Here is a 14581-nt window from a genome sequence, read left to right as displayed (position 1 = left end):
AAAATTTTACTTGAGCAGTGTAGCTTAGTAAATCAACCCCTACTGATTTGTCTGTGAGCCAGATGTAGCCATCAAAAGAGTCACCTCGGTTCCCTACCCCTGCTACAGAACCTTCCTGGTCCTCTGTCCAACCCCTCATTCCACCGCAGACCCCACTACAATGTAGGAATACACCTTCAGGATGCCTATGGATATGGCCGTCTTGTGATTGAGTCCCAAAAGTGCAGCTTTTGAACAGGGGACAGTAGTGGAACAATGGGATGCAGAAATGTCCAGGAAGGCTCTATGGAATTCAGAGCCTTCCCTCTGAATAGGCGAGTATTTATTTATTTTTTTCCTCGGTTTAGGATTTCCTTAAAGGAAATAATTATGGCAGCCTGCATATGTCTCACCTGCGTACGAGAGGAATCGGCATGGGAGACTTGGGCGTACGAGAGGAATCGGCGCAGGAGACTTGGGCGCAGGATACAGCCGGTATATGGCTTATCCTGCTCCTGCACAAGTCCCGGCCGTGTTAAATACTATTCCCCCTCCAGGCTGCTATGGATGGTGGGGAATTCTGTAATTTGGCTGCCAGCCGCAGCTGGAGGCCGAATTATAGTGTTTTAAAAGTAACTTCAGCTCCGTCTTTTGACGGCGCCGGACTTACTCCCCGTGCGCCAAAGTCTCCTGCGCTGGACTCACTGTGTTCGCTCTCACCTTGGGTTCTTTTTAATGAAGCATGCCTACAGATGGAGAGATACAAAAAGTTCACAATGATCCAGACTCCTGATACCACTCCCAGGTGAAATGGTGGAACTGATGAGTATCAAGACAGTTACGAAACCAGTAGGGCAGAGACTGGATGCATTGGGAGCTCGCTGGCGGTGGTCGTGAATAAGAGAAGCGTTTATACGATATACCAAGCAGTGGAGACACAGCGCTGCCCAGCTCTGGCAACGGGGGGAGAGCCCATAAACAAAACGCTAAGTGCAATACTTATCAGGAGCATATGAGTGTAATTTTCAATAAAGGTTTTATGTTTTTAAACTGAATCATGCTATGAGAGGGGTTTAATCCGAGGTACATGGCATACATGGAATCTGTGCTGATATTGGGACCAGGATCCTGAGGCACAGAGGTTTCCTGGATCCGTGTGAATTTTGACCAGCAGTGGTCATTGGATTTTGGTGAGCGTTTCCTGAAGGGTGCAATTTGGTGGTGGAAAACTTTAAGTGAAGTAAAGGACATCTACAACATAATGCTTTAAAGAGAACCTGTAACAAAAAAAAGTTCCCCTGGGGGATACTTACCTCGGGAGGGGGAAGCCTCAGGGCCCCAATGAGGCTTCCCCCATCCCTGTAGCTGCAGGCAATCCAGCGCTGGCTCCCCTGAAGCGTCCCACAATCCTCCCCCGACAAGGCTTGATATATTTACCTTCCCTGGCTCCAGCTGGTGGCGCTGTTGCGACTCTTAGCACGGAGATAGGCGGAAATAGCCGATTTCTGTTGGGTCCGCTCTACTGCGCAGGAGCCTTGCACCTGCACAGTAGAGCGGGCCGACAGCTATCGGCTATTTCCGCCTATCTCCGAGCAGAGAGCCGATACTGCACCTGCGCTGGAGCCGGGAAGGTAAACATTTACATCCCCGCTGTTCAGGGAGCTTTATCGCCGCCGCCGTGGGACCGAGGAGGACAGGGGAAGCCTCAATAGGATCCGGAGGCTTCCCCATCCGAGGTGAGTACCCCCCCGGGGAGGTTTTTTGTTACAGGTTTTCTTTAAGATTAACCTGCTGGGCGGTCTGGACGAGCTCAGCTCGTCCAGTACCGCCGGAGCCTGCCGCTCAGGCCCTGCTGGGCCGATTTGGCTCAAATAAAGTGCAGCACACGCAGCCGGCACTTTGCCAGCCGCGTGTGCTGCCTGATCGCCGCCGCTCTGCGGCGATCCGCCGCGAGCAGCGGCGAAAGAGGGTCCCCCCAGCCGCCTGAGCCCAGCGTAGCCGGAACAAAAAGTTCCGGCCAGCGCTAAGGGCTGGATCGGAGGCGGCTGACGGCTGACGTCACTCCGCTCGTCGCTATGGCGACGATATAAGCAAAACAAGGAAGGCCGCTCATTGCGGCCTTCCTTGTTTATTCTGGGCGCCGGAGGCGATCGGAAGAACGCCTCCGGAGCGCCCTCTAGTGGGCTTTCATGCAGCCAACTTTCAGTTGGCTGCATGAAATAGTTTTTTTTTTATTCAAAAAAAACCCTCCCGCAGCCTGCCTGGCGATCTTAATAGAACGCCAGGCAGGTTAATGGCCTCTTTTATGCATGTATATAACAAACTGCGTAGATGTGAAAAACTTTTTATCCACATATCCACATTGGACTTGAAATAACCTACCGTAATTAGAATTGAGCTGAACTGTGCAATAACAGAAATGGTGACCTGCATGTAGTCCCAGAGTCAGCGAAGGACCACCTGCAGATGGATGGTAGGCGTCAACTTAATTCAAACACACAGTACCTCCAGAAAGCAAAAACAGAGTACTGTACAAATTCCAGCACTACTGCATAGGTGCAAAGCCAGGAAGAGGACACTACACGGACCTCCTCTAGAGCTACTACCTGGAAAAACAGATACATTATAGTTTTTCACCTACATGAAGAGATACGGTCGAGATGATTAATTCCAAAGTAGGGGTACTTCTACAGTGAAAAGAGGCTGGCCCAAAAATAAGTAAGGTTTATGCTAAAACTTACTTTTAATAACGACTGTTTTTCTCCACACAGTTTGCACGCCCATTTCTTGCTCTTTTTGACCTGGACAAGAACAGGTAATTGAAAAATATGTATCAGACAGAACTAAGGCTCTATAGGAAAAGTAACAGTTATTCAAACTATGAGCGCTTTCGGTTTTTTTTTAAGTGCTGGTGATTTTAGAAATCTCCCTAAAAGCGCTTATGCAATGTTTTCCTATGAGAGTGATCACATGTGCGCATTCCGATTTTATTAATATTGCAAACGCGCTACATGTACCATTTTATGAGCGCTTTGGCTCAAGGGAAGTTATAGGGAAATCGCAAAGCTATTGAAAAAGCGCTTTGTATAGTGATTTCCTGAGCGCTTTTGTGAATAAATACATTGTATTTATTCTGACGTCAGGAAGTGAAAAAAATCTATTACTGCACAAAAGCGCTTCTAAAAGCACTTTTCCAAGCGCAAATCGCAGGGAAAAGCTCTTCAGAAATCACTATATAAAATCGCTCAGTGCTTGCTATGTGAACATAGCCTAAGGGCTTGTTCACCCTACAAGAGCTTTTTAAACGCTAGTGATTTTGAAAAGCTCTTGCTAATGCAATGCTATGGGGGATTTTTACAAAATCACATAGTTCCAGTGAGAACACACTCATAGCATTACATTAGCAAGAGCTTTAAAAATCACAAAGCACTCAGAAAAGCTCTTGTAGTGTGAACCAGCCCTAACACACTGGATCTAAGCCAGGCTACATTAAAATCTATATAAACTATTAAATTTATGCAATTGATTTTAAGAGAACCCGAGGTGGGTTTGAAGAATATTATCTGCATACAGAGGCTGGATCTGCCTATACAGACCAGCCTCTGTTGCTATCCCAAACCCCCCCTAAGGTCCCCCTGCACTCTGCAATCCCTCATAAATCACAGCCATGCTGCTGACAAACAGCTTGTCAGAGCTGGCTGTGTTTATCTCTATAGTGTCAGTCTGCTGCTCTCCCCGCCTCCTGCAGAACTCCAGTCCCCGCCTGCATCCCTTCCCTCCCTGCTGATTGGAGGGAAGGGACGGGGGCAGGGACCGGAGCTATGCAGGAGGCGGGGAGCAGGTGAGACTGACACTACAGATGTAAACACAGCCTCACAGCACGGCTGTGATTTATGAGGGATTGCAGAGTGCAGGGGGACCTTAGTGGGGTTTGGGATAGCAACAGAGGCTGGGCTGTATAGGCAGATTCAGCCTCTGTATGCAGATAACATTCTTTAAACACACCTCGGGTTCTCTTTAAAGAGAAAAAAAAAGGAGGATAAAAACAAAAGTGTAGTAGCCAGCGGTGTAACTACAAACCTCTGGGCCCCAATGCAGAATTAGGAACTGCCCCCTCCCAAACTCTTACCCACACCCAAAATAACTCGGAACCCCCAACAGCAACCCCCCACAGGTAACTACTTAAAGAGAACCAGATATGAAGCACCCTCTTGTATTTTACCTTATAAATCAGTGGGAACATGACAGTAAACACCTAATCTGCCCTTTGTTTCATTGTTCTCTGTGTAATCTGACTGTTATCACCTCTGATAAGAATCCCCGACTGAGAAGTCAGGCTGCTCCGTCTAGCTTTGCTACAGAAAGATTATAGCTAAGTCTGTCTTCTGTGGTGTTATTTCAAGCCCAAGCCTGCCCCCTTGTGGCTTTGCTATAATGACTCAGCAATAGTCATTCCCAGCAAAGCCAGATTTAATTGCTCAGTCTGGGATTCTTGTGACTGCTGATAACAGACACTTTTAGCAGTGAGGGTGAAACAGAGAGCATGGTAAGTGTTTTCTCTAATGTTCTTACTGATATACATGGTAAAATACACAAGGGTGCTTCGTCTCTGGTTCCCTTTAAAGAGACACTGAACCGGAAAAAAAATGATGATATTATGATTTGTATGTGTAGCACAGCTAAGAAAAAAAACATTAAGATCAGATACATCAGTCTAATTGTTTCCAGTACAGGAAGAGTTGAGAAACTCCAGTTGTTATCTCTATGCAAAAAAGCTATTAAGCTCTCCAACCAACTTAAGGTGGCCATACACTGGTCGATTTGCCATCAGATTCGACCAACAGACAGATCCCTATCTGATCGAATCTGATCAGAGAGGGATCGTATGGCTACCTTTACTGCAAACAGATTGTGAACCGATTTCAGCCTGAAACCGTTCACAATCTGTTGTGGTGGTGGTGGTGCTGCTGCCGCTCCCCCCCGCCGCATACATTACCTGCTCCGCCGGCGCGACTCCCGGGTCTCTCTCCGCTCTTCTCCGTCTCCGCTCTGGTCTCAGGCTCCAGCATGCTTCACTTCTTCCTGCCCGGCAGGAAGTTTAAACAGTAGAGCGCCCTCTGAGTGTAATCTGCACGTATTATAGGATGATGCAATGTTAGAAAAAACACTATATACCTGAAAATGGTTTCTTGGAGAACCATGGTTCTCCAAGAAACTTCGGCAACTGCGCAGAAGCAAGGAAGCCGCACACAAGTCAGGGAACCAGGAAGAATACAGAAGAGCAAGGAACAACCTCGACAGGGAACTGAGAATTGCAAAAAAGGGCTACGCAGATAAGCTAAAGGAGGACCTCTCCTCGAATGACTCACAAGCTGTTTGGCGAGGGCTTAAGGCTGCCACCAATTACAAGCCCCCCCCTCAAAACACACCTCCCAGCACTGAGCTAGCAGAAAACCTCAGCAGCTTCTACTGCAGGTTCGAGGAGAAGGAGGCTCCCGAAGGGTCTCCGAAGCTACAGGCTCCCTTCACCTCACCCCAGGCCTCAGTACCACCATGCCAAGACCTGCCTCCCCCGACCATAAGCGAATCGGACGTGGAGTGCCACCTGTCCAGACTAAATGCCAGGAAAGCCTCAGGCCCTGACGGAGTGTCTCCAGCCTGCTTGAAAGCGTGTGCACAGCAGCTTGCTCCTACCCTTTCCGCCATCTTCAACAGGTCCCTTGTGAGCGGCAAAGTACCGGCATGCTTCAAGCGGTCCACCATCATCCCTGTCCCCAAAAAGCAAGGCGCGTCTGACCTCAACAACTTCAGACCTGTCGCTCTCACGTCGGTCATAATGAAAACTTTTGAAAAAGCAGTCCTGCCCCTCCTCAAGCACAGAACGGAAGCCCAATTAGACCCGTATCAATTTGCTTATAGGGCAAATAGGTCGACCGACGATGCCATTAACATCTGTCTGGAGCTTGTCAACAATCACCTTGACAAACCAAATTCATATGCCAGGGTTCTCCTCCTCGACTTCAGCTCGGCATTCAACACCATTAGCCCCCATATACTACAAGAAAATCTGGCTGAGCTCGGAGTCCACCCCACACTTCAACTGTGGATTAAGGACTTCCTAACAAACAGATCTCAGGTTGTCAAGCTAGGCTCCATCACCTCGCAGCCAAGGATCACCAATACAGGGGCCCCACAAGGCTGCGTCTTGTCACCATTCCTGTTCTCCCTCTACACGAACAATTGCAGATCCTCAGCGAATTCCGTCAAGGTAATCAAATTTGCGGACGACACCACCATAGTCGGCCTGATCTCCAACAACGATGACCAGGCATACCGCCACCAGGTCGACAGGATTTGCCACTGGTGCAGGGAGAACAAGCTGGTCCTCAACAACGCAAAAACCGTTGAAATCATCATTGACTTTAGGAAGCATGCCCCCACCCCACCTCCACTGCACATTGGAGGGATGCTGGTGGAAAAAGTGCCCTGTGCCCGCCTCCTGGGCACCACCATCTCCAGCACCCTGAAGTGGAAGGCAAACACTGTCTCCATCCAGAGGAAAGCCCAACAGAGGCTCTACTTTCTCCGCCAACTGAAGAAGTTCGGCATGTCCCTGAAACTCCTGACAAGCTTCTATACCGCAACCATCGAATCCGTCCTCTGTTCTTCCATCCTTGTCTGGTATGCTGGCTCCACTGAAAGTGACAGGCGCAAACTACAGAGGGTCATCAGGTCAGCGGAAAAGATAATCGGGCACTCACTCCCTGCCCTGGACTCCCTCTACAATGCCAGACTACGCTCCAGAGCAACGAAGATTGCCAAGGACCCCTCACACCCTGGTCACCAGTTTTTCAATCAGCTCCCCTTGGGGAGGAGGTACCTGAGGTATAGGTCCATCTCCACAAAGACCATGAGACACAAAAACAGCTTCTTCCCCTCAGCAGTAAACTCGCTGAACTTTAACTCTGCTCATGCTCTCCTCCTGTAGACTTTCTGCCTGTAACCAACCTAGTTATGGAGAATTGTGGTTCATGTATATATGTGTGTTGTATTGATGTCTATTATGCCCTATGTTCTGATGTCTCAGATGTTTCTATGTATATGCCCTGTATTCAAGTGCCAAGCCCAATTCCGGGCACGACCCAGTCGTGCTTGGCGAAATAAAAGTGATTCTGATTCTGATTCTGAAAATAAAAATGAGAATATTTTCTTTGCTGCTAATCTTCTAGTAATTATTCATAGTACACAACCAATTCATTATATCATTTTTTTCGCTTTAGTGTCTCTTTAAGTGGCGCTAGTCTAGTTTAGGGGACCCAGCAGGAAACCTCAAAAGGAGCAGTTCTCCAATCGAACCTCTAACAGCACAATTGTGATTGGCCGAATAGCGTGAGCATAGTTTTCTACATTCTATTGGAAACTCAGCAGTTTGAGAGTGATTGCTGTCCACCCAATCATGTTAGAGGAATTTCCCAATGAGGTTTCTTGCTAGTTCCCCTAAAGGTGGGTACACACATCAGATAAAAAAAGTTTTTGGAAAATAAAAGATCACAGACCAATTTTACCCCCTTTCATGTCGTATATTCTATTGAGCTGAACTCCCCAGTAGATAAAAATCTTTGCAAGATGCTGTACACAAAGATGCTGTACACATGCAACAGATCAGTATCTGCAAAAGATCAGTTCCTGCAAAATGCATTCATAGTCTATGATTATCTGCAGATCTCATACACACCTTGTTTAACAGACATTCATCTGCAGATCAGATCCACCAGGATGGATCTTAAGACGATCTGCAGATGAATGTCTGTTAAGTTTGTTTTTCTAAACAGGCTATCATAGTTCTGCATTTGTCCTGCATTTGAGGCCAACATAGTAAATCAAAAAAAAAAAAAAATAAAAAAAAAAAAAATCGCAAAACATGAAATGCGTTAAAGGATAACTTAGCCCCCAAATTTTTAAAATATTCCTCCGTTGCCCTCTGTTATCGTGTACCGACCCTCCGAAGCCACTTCCTGGTCGGGTGAGTCGGTAAAGACTGCGTAGGTGCTGCGCATCCTTCATCGCACGCCTGCAGCAGGGAGCACTCTGTGCATACACACTAACTCAACTATGTAGTGCGCATGCACTGAATGCTCCCGGCTGCATAATCAATGACACGGGATGCTGGGCACGTCTGCGCACTCTTCACCTACCCACCCACCCAGGAAGGGTCGTTGCACAGTAATGCAGGGTGACGAAGGAGCATGGGGGGGGGGGGGGGGGAGAGCGGAGGCCATGAGGAGGGCCAACTATTCATGCCTGCTCCCTCCCCCCCTTTTTAATCAGGCATTTTGGGGGAAAAAAAGCTTTACTCACCTGGGGCTTTCTCCAGCCCAGGGCCGGCCTTAGTTTTCACTGCACCCTGAGCGAAACCGGATTTTGGTGCCCCCCCCCCCCCCCCTCATCCTCTTTGCGCACGTACACACATACGCACGCGCGCGCATACGCGCACACGCGCACACACACACACACACAGGCCCAAATATAGCACCAACAATTTGCAACACTCATTATAGCTGTGGTGTGTCCCTCCTCAAAAAATGCCCTCAGACTCAGTATAGGTAGGTAGCCAAGTAAAGGTGCCCTCAGTATAGGATCTCATGTGTAGGTGCCCTCAGTGTAGGTAGCCAAGCATAGGTAGTATAGTTGCCACAGTAAAGGTAGCTAGTATAGTTGCCCCCAGTGTAGGTAGTATAGCTGCCCCCAGTGTAGCTAGTACAGTTGCCCCCAGTGTAGTTAGTATGCCCCCAGGCAATACCCCCCCCCCCCTTTCTGCAGCAGTGGGCTGGGCAGAGACTGACTCACCTGACTTTCACGCTCCAGCGCCGACGTCACTCTTCTCTTCCCGCCTCCGCTCCATCTGTAGTTAGAGCAGGGCTACAAGAAAATGGCCACAGATTGTCCGCATTTGTGGACATCGGCGACCATGTTCTTGTAGTCCTGCTCTAATTACAGCAAAAATCTATTAACCCTTCGCACACTCACATGCAAATGTTCAAACAAATGCATTCACAGATTCACTCATCCAGGCACAACTGTTATCCCTACAGCTAAATTAAAAGCCAGGGTTTTAGTTCACAGAAGAATGCATTCTTATGCTTAGTCACCTATACTGCGCAGAAGTACCCAGGTAAACATAGGTGTCCTAACTCTGGCCCTGTAACATGCATAGTGCAGACATGCAAACACATTCATTGCATCAAACCTATCAATGGATTAGGAGCACACATCCTAACTTCCTCTCCTGGGAAAGACGGTGCATCTTACCAATCGCACAAGGGAGCTAACGTTATGTGTCCATGTGCACCATGCGCATACACCAGCATAAGCTGTGTTCATGCTGACAAACACATACAGGGGAAGGAGGGAGTGCACTGAATTAGACCCTAGCCACAGGGGTCAGTAGTGGAAATAATAATAATTTAATGTCCTAACTAGAGGCGATGTGCCTGGATATATGTATTTCTATTTCCACTACTGACCCCTGTGGCTAGGGTCTAATTCAGTGCACTCCCTCCTTCCCCTGTATGTGTTTGTCAGCATGAACACAGCTTATGCTGGTGTATGCGCATGGTGCACATGGACACATAACGTTAGCTCCCTTGTGCGATTGGTAAGATGCACCGTCTTTCCCAGGAGAGGAAGTTAGGATGTGTGCTCCTAATCCATTGATAGGTTTGATGCAATGAATGTGTTTGCATGTCTGCACTATGCATGTTACAGGGCCAGAGTTAGGACACCTATGTTTACCTGGGTACTTCTGCGCAGTATAGGTGACTAAGCATAAGAATGCATTCTTCTGTGAACTAAAACCCTGGCTTTTAATTTAGCTGTAGGGATAACAGTTGTGCCTGGATGAGTGAATCTGTGAATGCATTTGTTTGAACATTTGCATGTGAGTGTGCGAAGGGTTAATAGATTTTTGCTGTTTTCTAGCCACACCCCTTTCAGCACCTCCCTTTCCCTAATAATTTTTTTAATGTCCTAACTAGAGGCGATGTGCCTGGATATATGTATTTCTATTTCCACTACTGACCCCTGTGGCTAGGGTCTAATTCAGTGCACTCCCTCCTTCCCCTGTATGTGTTTGTCAGCATGAACACAGCTTATGCTGGTGTATGCGCATGGTGCACATGGACACATAACGTTAGCTCCCTTGTGCGATTGGTAAGATGCACCGTCTTTCCCAGGAGAGGAAGTTAGGATGTGTGCTCCTAATCCATTGATAGGTTTGATGCAATGAATGTGTTTGCATGTCTGCACTATGCATGTTACAGGGCCAGAGTTAGGACACCTATGTTTACCTGGGTACTTCTGCGCAGTATAGGTGACTAAGCATAAGAATGCATTCTTCTGTGAACTAAAACCCTGGCTTTTAATTTAGCTGTAGGGATAACAGTTGTGCCTGGATGAGTGAATCTGTGAATGCATTTGTTTGAACATTTGCATGTGAGTGTGCGAAGGGTTAATAGATTTTTGCTGTTTTCTAGCCACACCCCTTTCAGCACCTCCCTTTCCCTAATAATTTTTTCAATGTCCTAACTAGAGGCGATGTGCCTGGATATATGTATTTCTATTTCCACTACTGACCCCTGTGGCTAGGGTCTAATTCAGTGCACTCCCTCCTTCCCCTGTATGTGTTTGTCAGCATGAACACAGCTTATGCTGGTGTATGCGCATGGTGCACATGGACACATAACGTTAGCTCCCTTGTGCGATTGGTAAGATGCACCGTCTTTCCCAGGAGAGGAAGTTAGGATGTGTGCTCCTAATCCATTGATAGGTTTGATGCAATGAATGTGTTTGCATGTCTGCACTATGCATGTTACAGGGCCAGAGTTAGGACACCTATGTTTACCTGGGTACTTCTGCGCAGTATAGGTGACTAAGCATAAGAATGCATTCTTCTGTGAACTAAAACCCTGGCTTTTAATTTAGCTGTAGGGATAACAGTTGTGCCTGGATGAGTGAATCTGTGAATGCATTTGTTTGAACATTTGCATGTGAGTGTGCGAAGGGTTAATAGATTTTTGCTGTTTTCTAGCCACACCCCTTTCAGCACCTCCCTTTCCCTAATAATTTTTTTAATGTCCTAACTAGAGGCGATGTGCCTGGATATATGTATTTCTATTTCCACTACTGACCCCTGTGGCTAGGGTCTAATTCAGTGCACTCCCTCCTTCCCCTGTATGTGTTTGTCAGCATGAACACAGCTTATGCTGGTGTATGCGCATGGTGCACATGGACACATAACGTTAGCTCCCTTGTGCGATTGGTAAGATGCACCGTCTTTCCCAGGAGAGGAAGTTAGGATGTGTGCTCCTAATCCATTGATAGGTTTGATGCAATGAATGTGTTTGCATGTCTGCACTATGCATGTTACAGGGCCAGAGTTAGGACACCTATGTTTACCTGGGTACTTCTGCGCAGTATAGGTGACTAAGCATAAGAATGCATTCTTCTGTGAACTAAAACCCTGGCTTTTAATTTAGCTGTAGGGATAACAGTTGTGCCTGGATGAGTGAATCTGTGAATGCATTTGTTTGAACATTTGCATGTGAGTGTGCGAAGGGTTAATAGATTTTTGCTGTTTTCTAGCCACACCCCTTTCAGCACCTCCCTTTCCCTAATAATTTTTTGAATGTCCTAACTAGAGGCGATGTGCCTGGATATATGTATTTCTATTTCCACTACTGACCCCTGTGGCTAGGGTCTAATTCAGTGCACTCCCTCCTTCCCCTGTATGTGTTTGTCAGCATGAACACAGCTTATGCTGGTGTATGCGCATGGTGCACATGGACACATAACGTTAGCTCCCTTGTGCGATTGGTAAGATGCACCGTCTTTCCCAGGAGAGGAAGTTAGGATGTGTGCTCCTAATCCATTGATAGGTTTGATGCAATGAATGTGTTTGCATGTCTGCACTATGCATGTTACAGGGCCAGAGTTAGGACACCTATGTTTACCTGGGTACTTCTGCGCAGTATAGGTGACTAAGCATAAGAATGCATTCTTCTGTGAACTAAAACCCTGGCTTTTAATTTAGCTGTAGGGATAACAGTTGTGCCTGGATGAGTGAATCTGTGAATGCATTTGTTTGAACATTTGCATGTGAGTGTGCGAAGGGTTAATAGATTTTTGCTGTTTTCTAGCCACACCCCTTTCAGCACCTCCCTTTCCCTAATAATTTTTTTAATGTCCTAACTAGAGGCGATGTGCCTGGATATATGTATTTCTATTTCCACTACTGACCCCTGTGGCTAGGGTCTAATTCAGTGCACTCCCTCCTTCCCCTGTATGTGTTTGTCAGCATGAACACAGCTTATGCTGGTGTATGCGCATGGTGCACATGGACACATAACGTTAGCTCCCTTGTGCGATTGGTAAGATGCACCGTCTTTCCCAGGAGAGGAAGTTAGGATGTGTGCTCCTAATCCATTGATAGGTTTGATGCAATGAATGTGTTTGCATGTCTGCACTATGCATGTTACAGGGCCAGAGTTAGGACACCTATGTTTACCTGGGTACTTCTGCGCAGTATAGGTGACTAAGCATAAGAATGCATTCTTCTGTGAACTAAAACCCTGGCTTTTAATTTAGCTGTAGGGATAACAGTTGTGCCTGGATGAGTGAATCTGTGAATGCATTTGTTTGAACATTTGCATGTGAGTGTGCGAAGGGTTAATAGATTTTTGCTGTTTTCTAGCCACACCCCTTTCAGCACCTCCCTTTCCCTAATAATTTTTTGAATGTCCTAACTAGAGGCGATGTGCCTGGATATATGTATTTCTATTTCCACTACTGACCCCTGTGGCTAGGGTCTAATTCAGTGCACTCCCTCCTTCCCCTGTATGTGTTTGTCAGCATGAACACAGCTTATGCTGGTGTATGCGCATGGTGCACATGGACACATAACGTTAGCTCCCTTGTGCGATTGGTAAGATGCACCGTCTTTCCCAGGAGAGGAAGTTAGGATGTGTGCTCCTAATCCATTGATAGGTTTGATGCAATGAATGTGTTTGCATGTCTGCACTATGCATGTTACAGGGCCAGAGTTAGGACACCTATGTTTACCTGGGTACTTCTGCGCAGTATAGGTGACTAAGCATAAGAATGCATTCTTCTGTGAACTAAAACCCTGGCTTTTAATTTAGCTGTAGGGATAACAGTTGTGCCTGGATGAGTGAATCTGTGAATGCATTTGTTTGAACATTTGCATGTGAGTGTGCGAAGGGTTAATAGATTTTTGCTGTTTTCTAGCCACACCCCTTTCAGCACCTCCCTTTCCCTAATAATTTTTTTAATGTCCTAACTAGAGGCGATGTGCCTGGATATATGTATTTCTACCTGCTCTAATTACAGACGGAGAGGACGCAGGGAGTCACAGTGGGGCGGCAGGGCGCATGCGCCCTTGAGAGCATGGCGTCCTGAGCAACCGCTCAGGTCGCTCATAGCAAAGGCCGGCCCTGCTCCAGCCCCTTGCTGCCGACTGTCCCGCTTCGCTCTGCGCCGCCGTCCCAGTCTCAGTGCATGGTGCAGAGGCTGACCCCGAGGTCATCCTCACTGTGCCTGCGCGAACCACCGCTGTCAATCAAGCCCACCTTGTACACAGTTTACTGCGCTCAATCGAACACAATTTTACATGCGATCCAGATTTGCAATTTTTAATCAGTACTGCATACAGCATTTTTTTTTCTTCTTGTGTTCATAGCATCAGGGGAAAATGGGAATCGCAAATCGTAATCGGAAATCAGATTTGCAGTGTGCAAGTGTGGCCTGCAAGTGTTCCAGCTCAGGTACTGTCAGTACGCCTGTGCCAAGCTGTGGTCTCCAGTCCACACACCCTCCACGTACAGCAATACCTCCAATCCATACACTCCCCTGCAACAGCGCCCTCTGCTGCTGTAAACTTTCTAGCTTGCATTTACGTCACTGATATCAGCTATAGGAGGGGAGCCGTACCTGGTGCACCTGGAAGGTCTGGCAGGAGAAACAGCGCAGCACCTGGAAGTCTTGCACCATGATGCACCGCGCAGATCACTAGACAGACCCGGGAGCAGCTGCGGGTGACAACAGCGTAAGCTCTGCACTTTCTGCTTCCTTCCCGCCACACTCACACACAACCAACCAGGGAGAAGGGAGGGGCCACGCACACAGCTGGGGAAGAGGAGGGAGGGGCTACACATACACAACCAGGGAGAAGGGAGGGGCCACGCACACAGCTGGGGAAGAGGAGGTAGGGGCTACACATACACAACCAGGGAGAAGGGAGGGGCCACGCACACAGCTGGGGAAGAGAAGGGAGGGGTTACACATACACAACCAGGGAGAAGGGGGGGCCACGTATACAGCAGGAGTAGAGGAGGGAGGGGCCACGCACACAGGCGGATAAAATGAGCTTGTCATTTTAGCTCAGACTACAAGAGAAAAAACAAACAAATCTCAAACACTCGTTGTGCAGGGCGGGGCTTTTCGTTTCAGGAAAGGTGGGCGGGGCTTTTTAGTTTATAGTTCCCCAATATATTAATTAATCTAGTCCTAAGCATAGTGCACTAAAACA

At 47.5% G+C, this 14581-nt stretch overlaps 1 protein-coding gene across 2 annotated transcripts in view; it reads right to left on the bottom strand.

The window, feature by feature from the left end:
- The window catches only part of MRNIP (MRN complex interacting protein), a 36694-nt gene extending 22394 nt beyond the window's left edge, over positions 1-14300 (bottom strand). The window contains exons 1-2 of one of the 2 annotated variants that reach the window (XM_068278100.1): positions 13984-14300; positions 2721-2780 (exon numbers count right to left, since the gene is read on the bottom strand). In XM_068278100.1, coding sequence (XP_068134201.1) covers positions 2721-2780; positions 13984-14043 — 120 coding nt within the window. In that variant the 5' untranslated portion in view covers positions 14044-14300. The remainder of the gene's footprint in view (positions 1-2720; positions 2781-13983) is intronic. The other variant, XM_068278101.1, reaches the window with a different exon arrangement.
- Positions 14301-14581: the final 281 nt, after the last annotated feature.

This window comes from Hyperolius riggenbachi, chromosome 3, assembly GCF_040937935.1.
Source record: "Hyperolius riggenbachi isolate aHypRig1 chromosome 3, aHypRig1.pri, whole genome shotgun sequence".
NCBI lineage: Eukaryota > Metazoa > Chordata > Amphibia > Anura > Hyperoliidae > Hyperolius > Hyperolius riggenbachi.
Note: the sequence above shows the minus strand (reverse complement) of the source record. Positions and strands in the feature narration are given on the sequence as shown.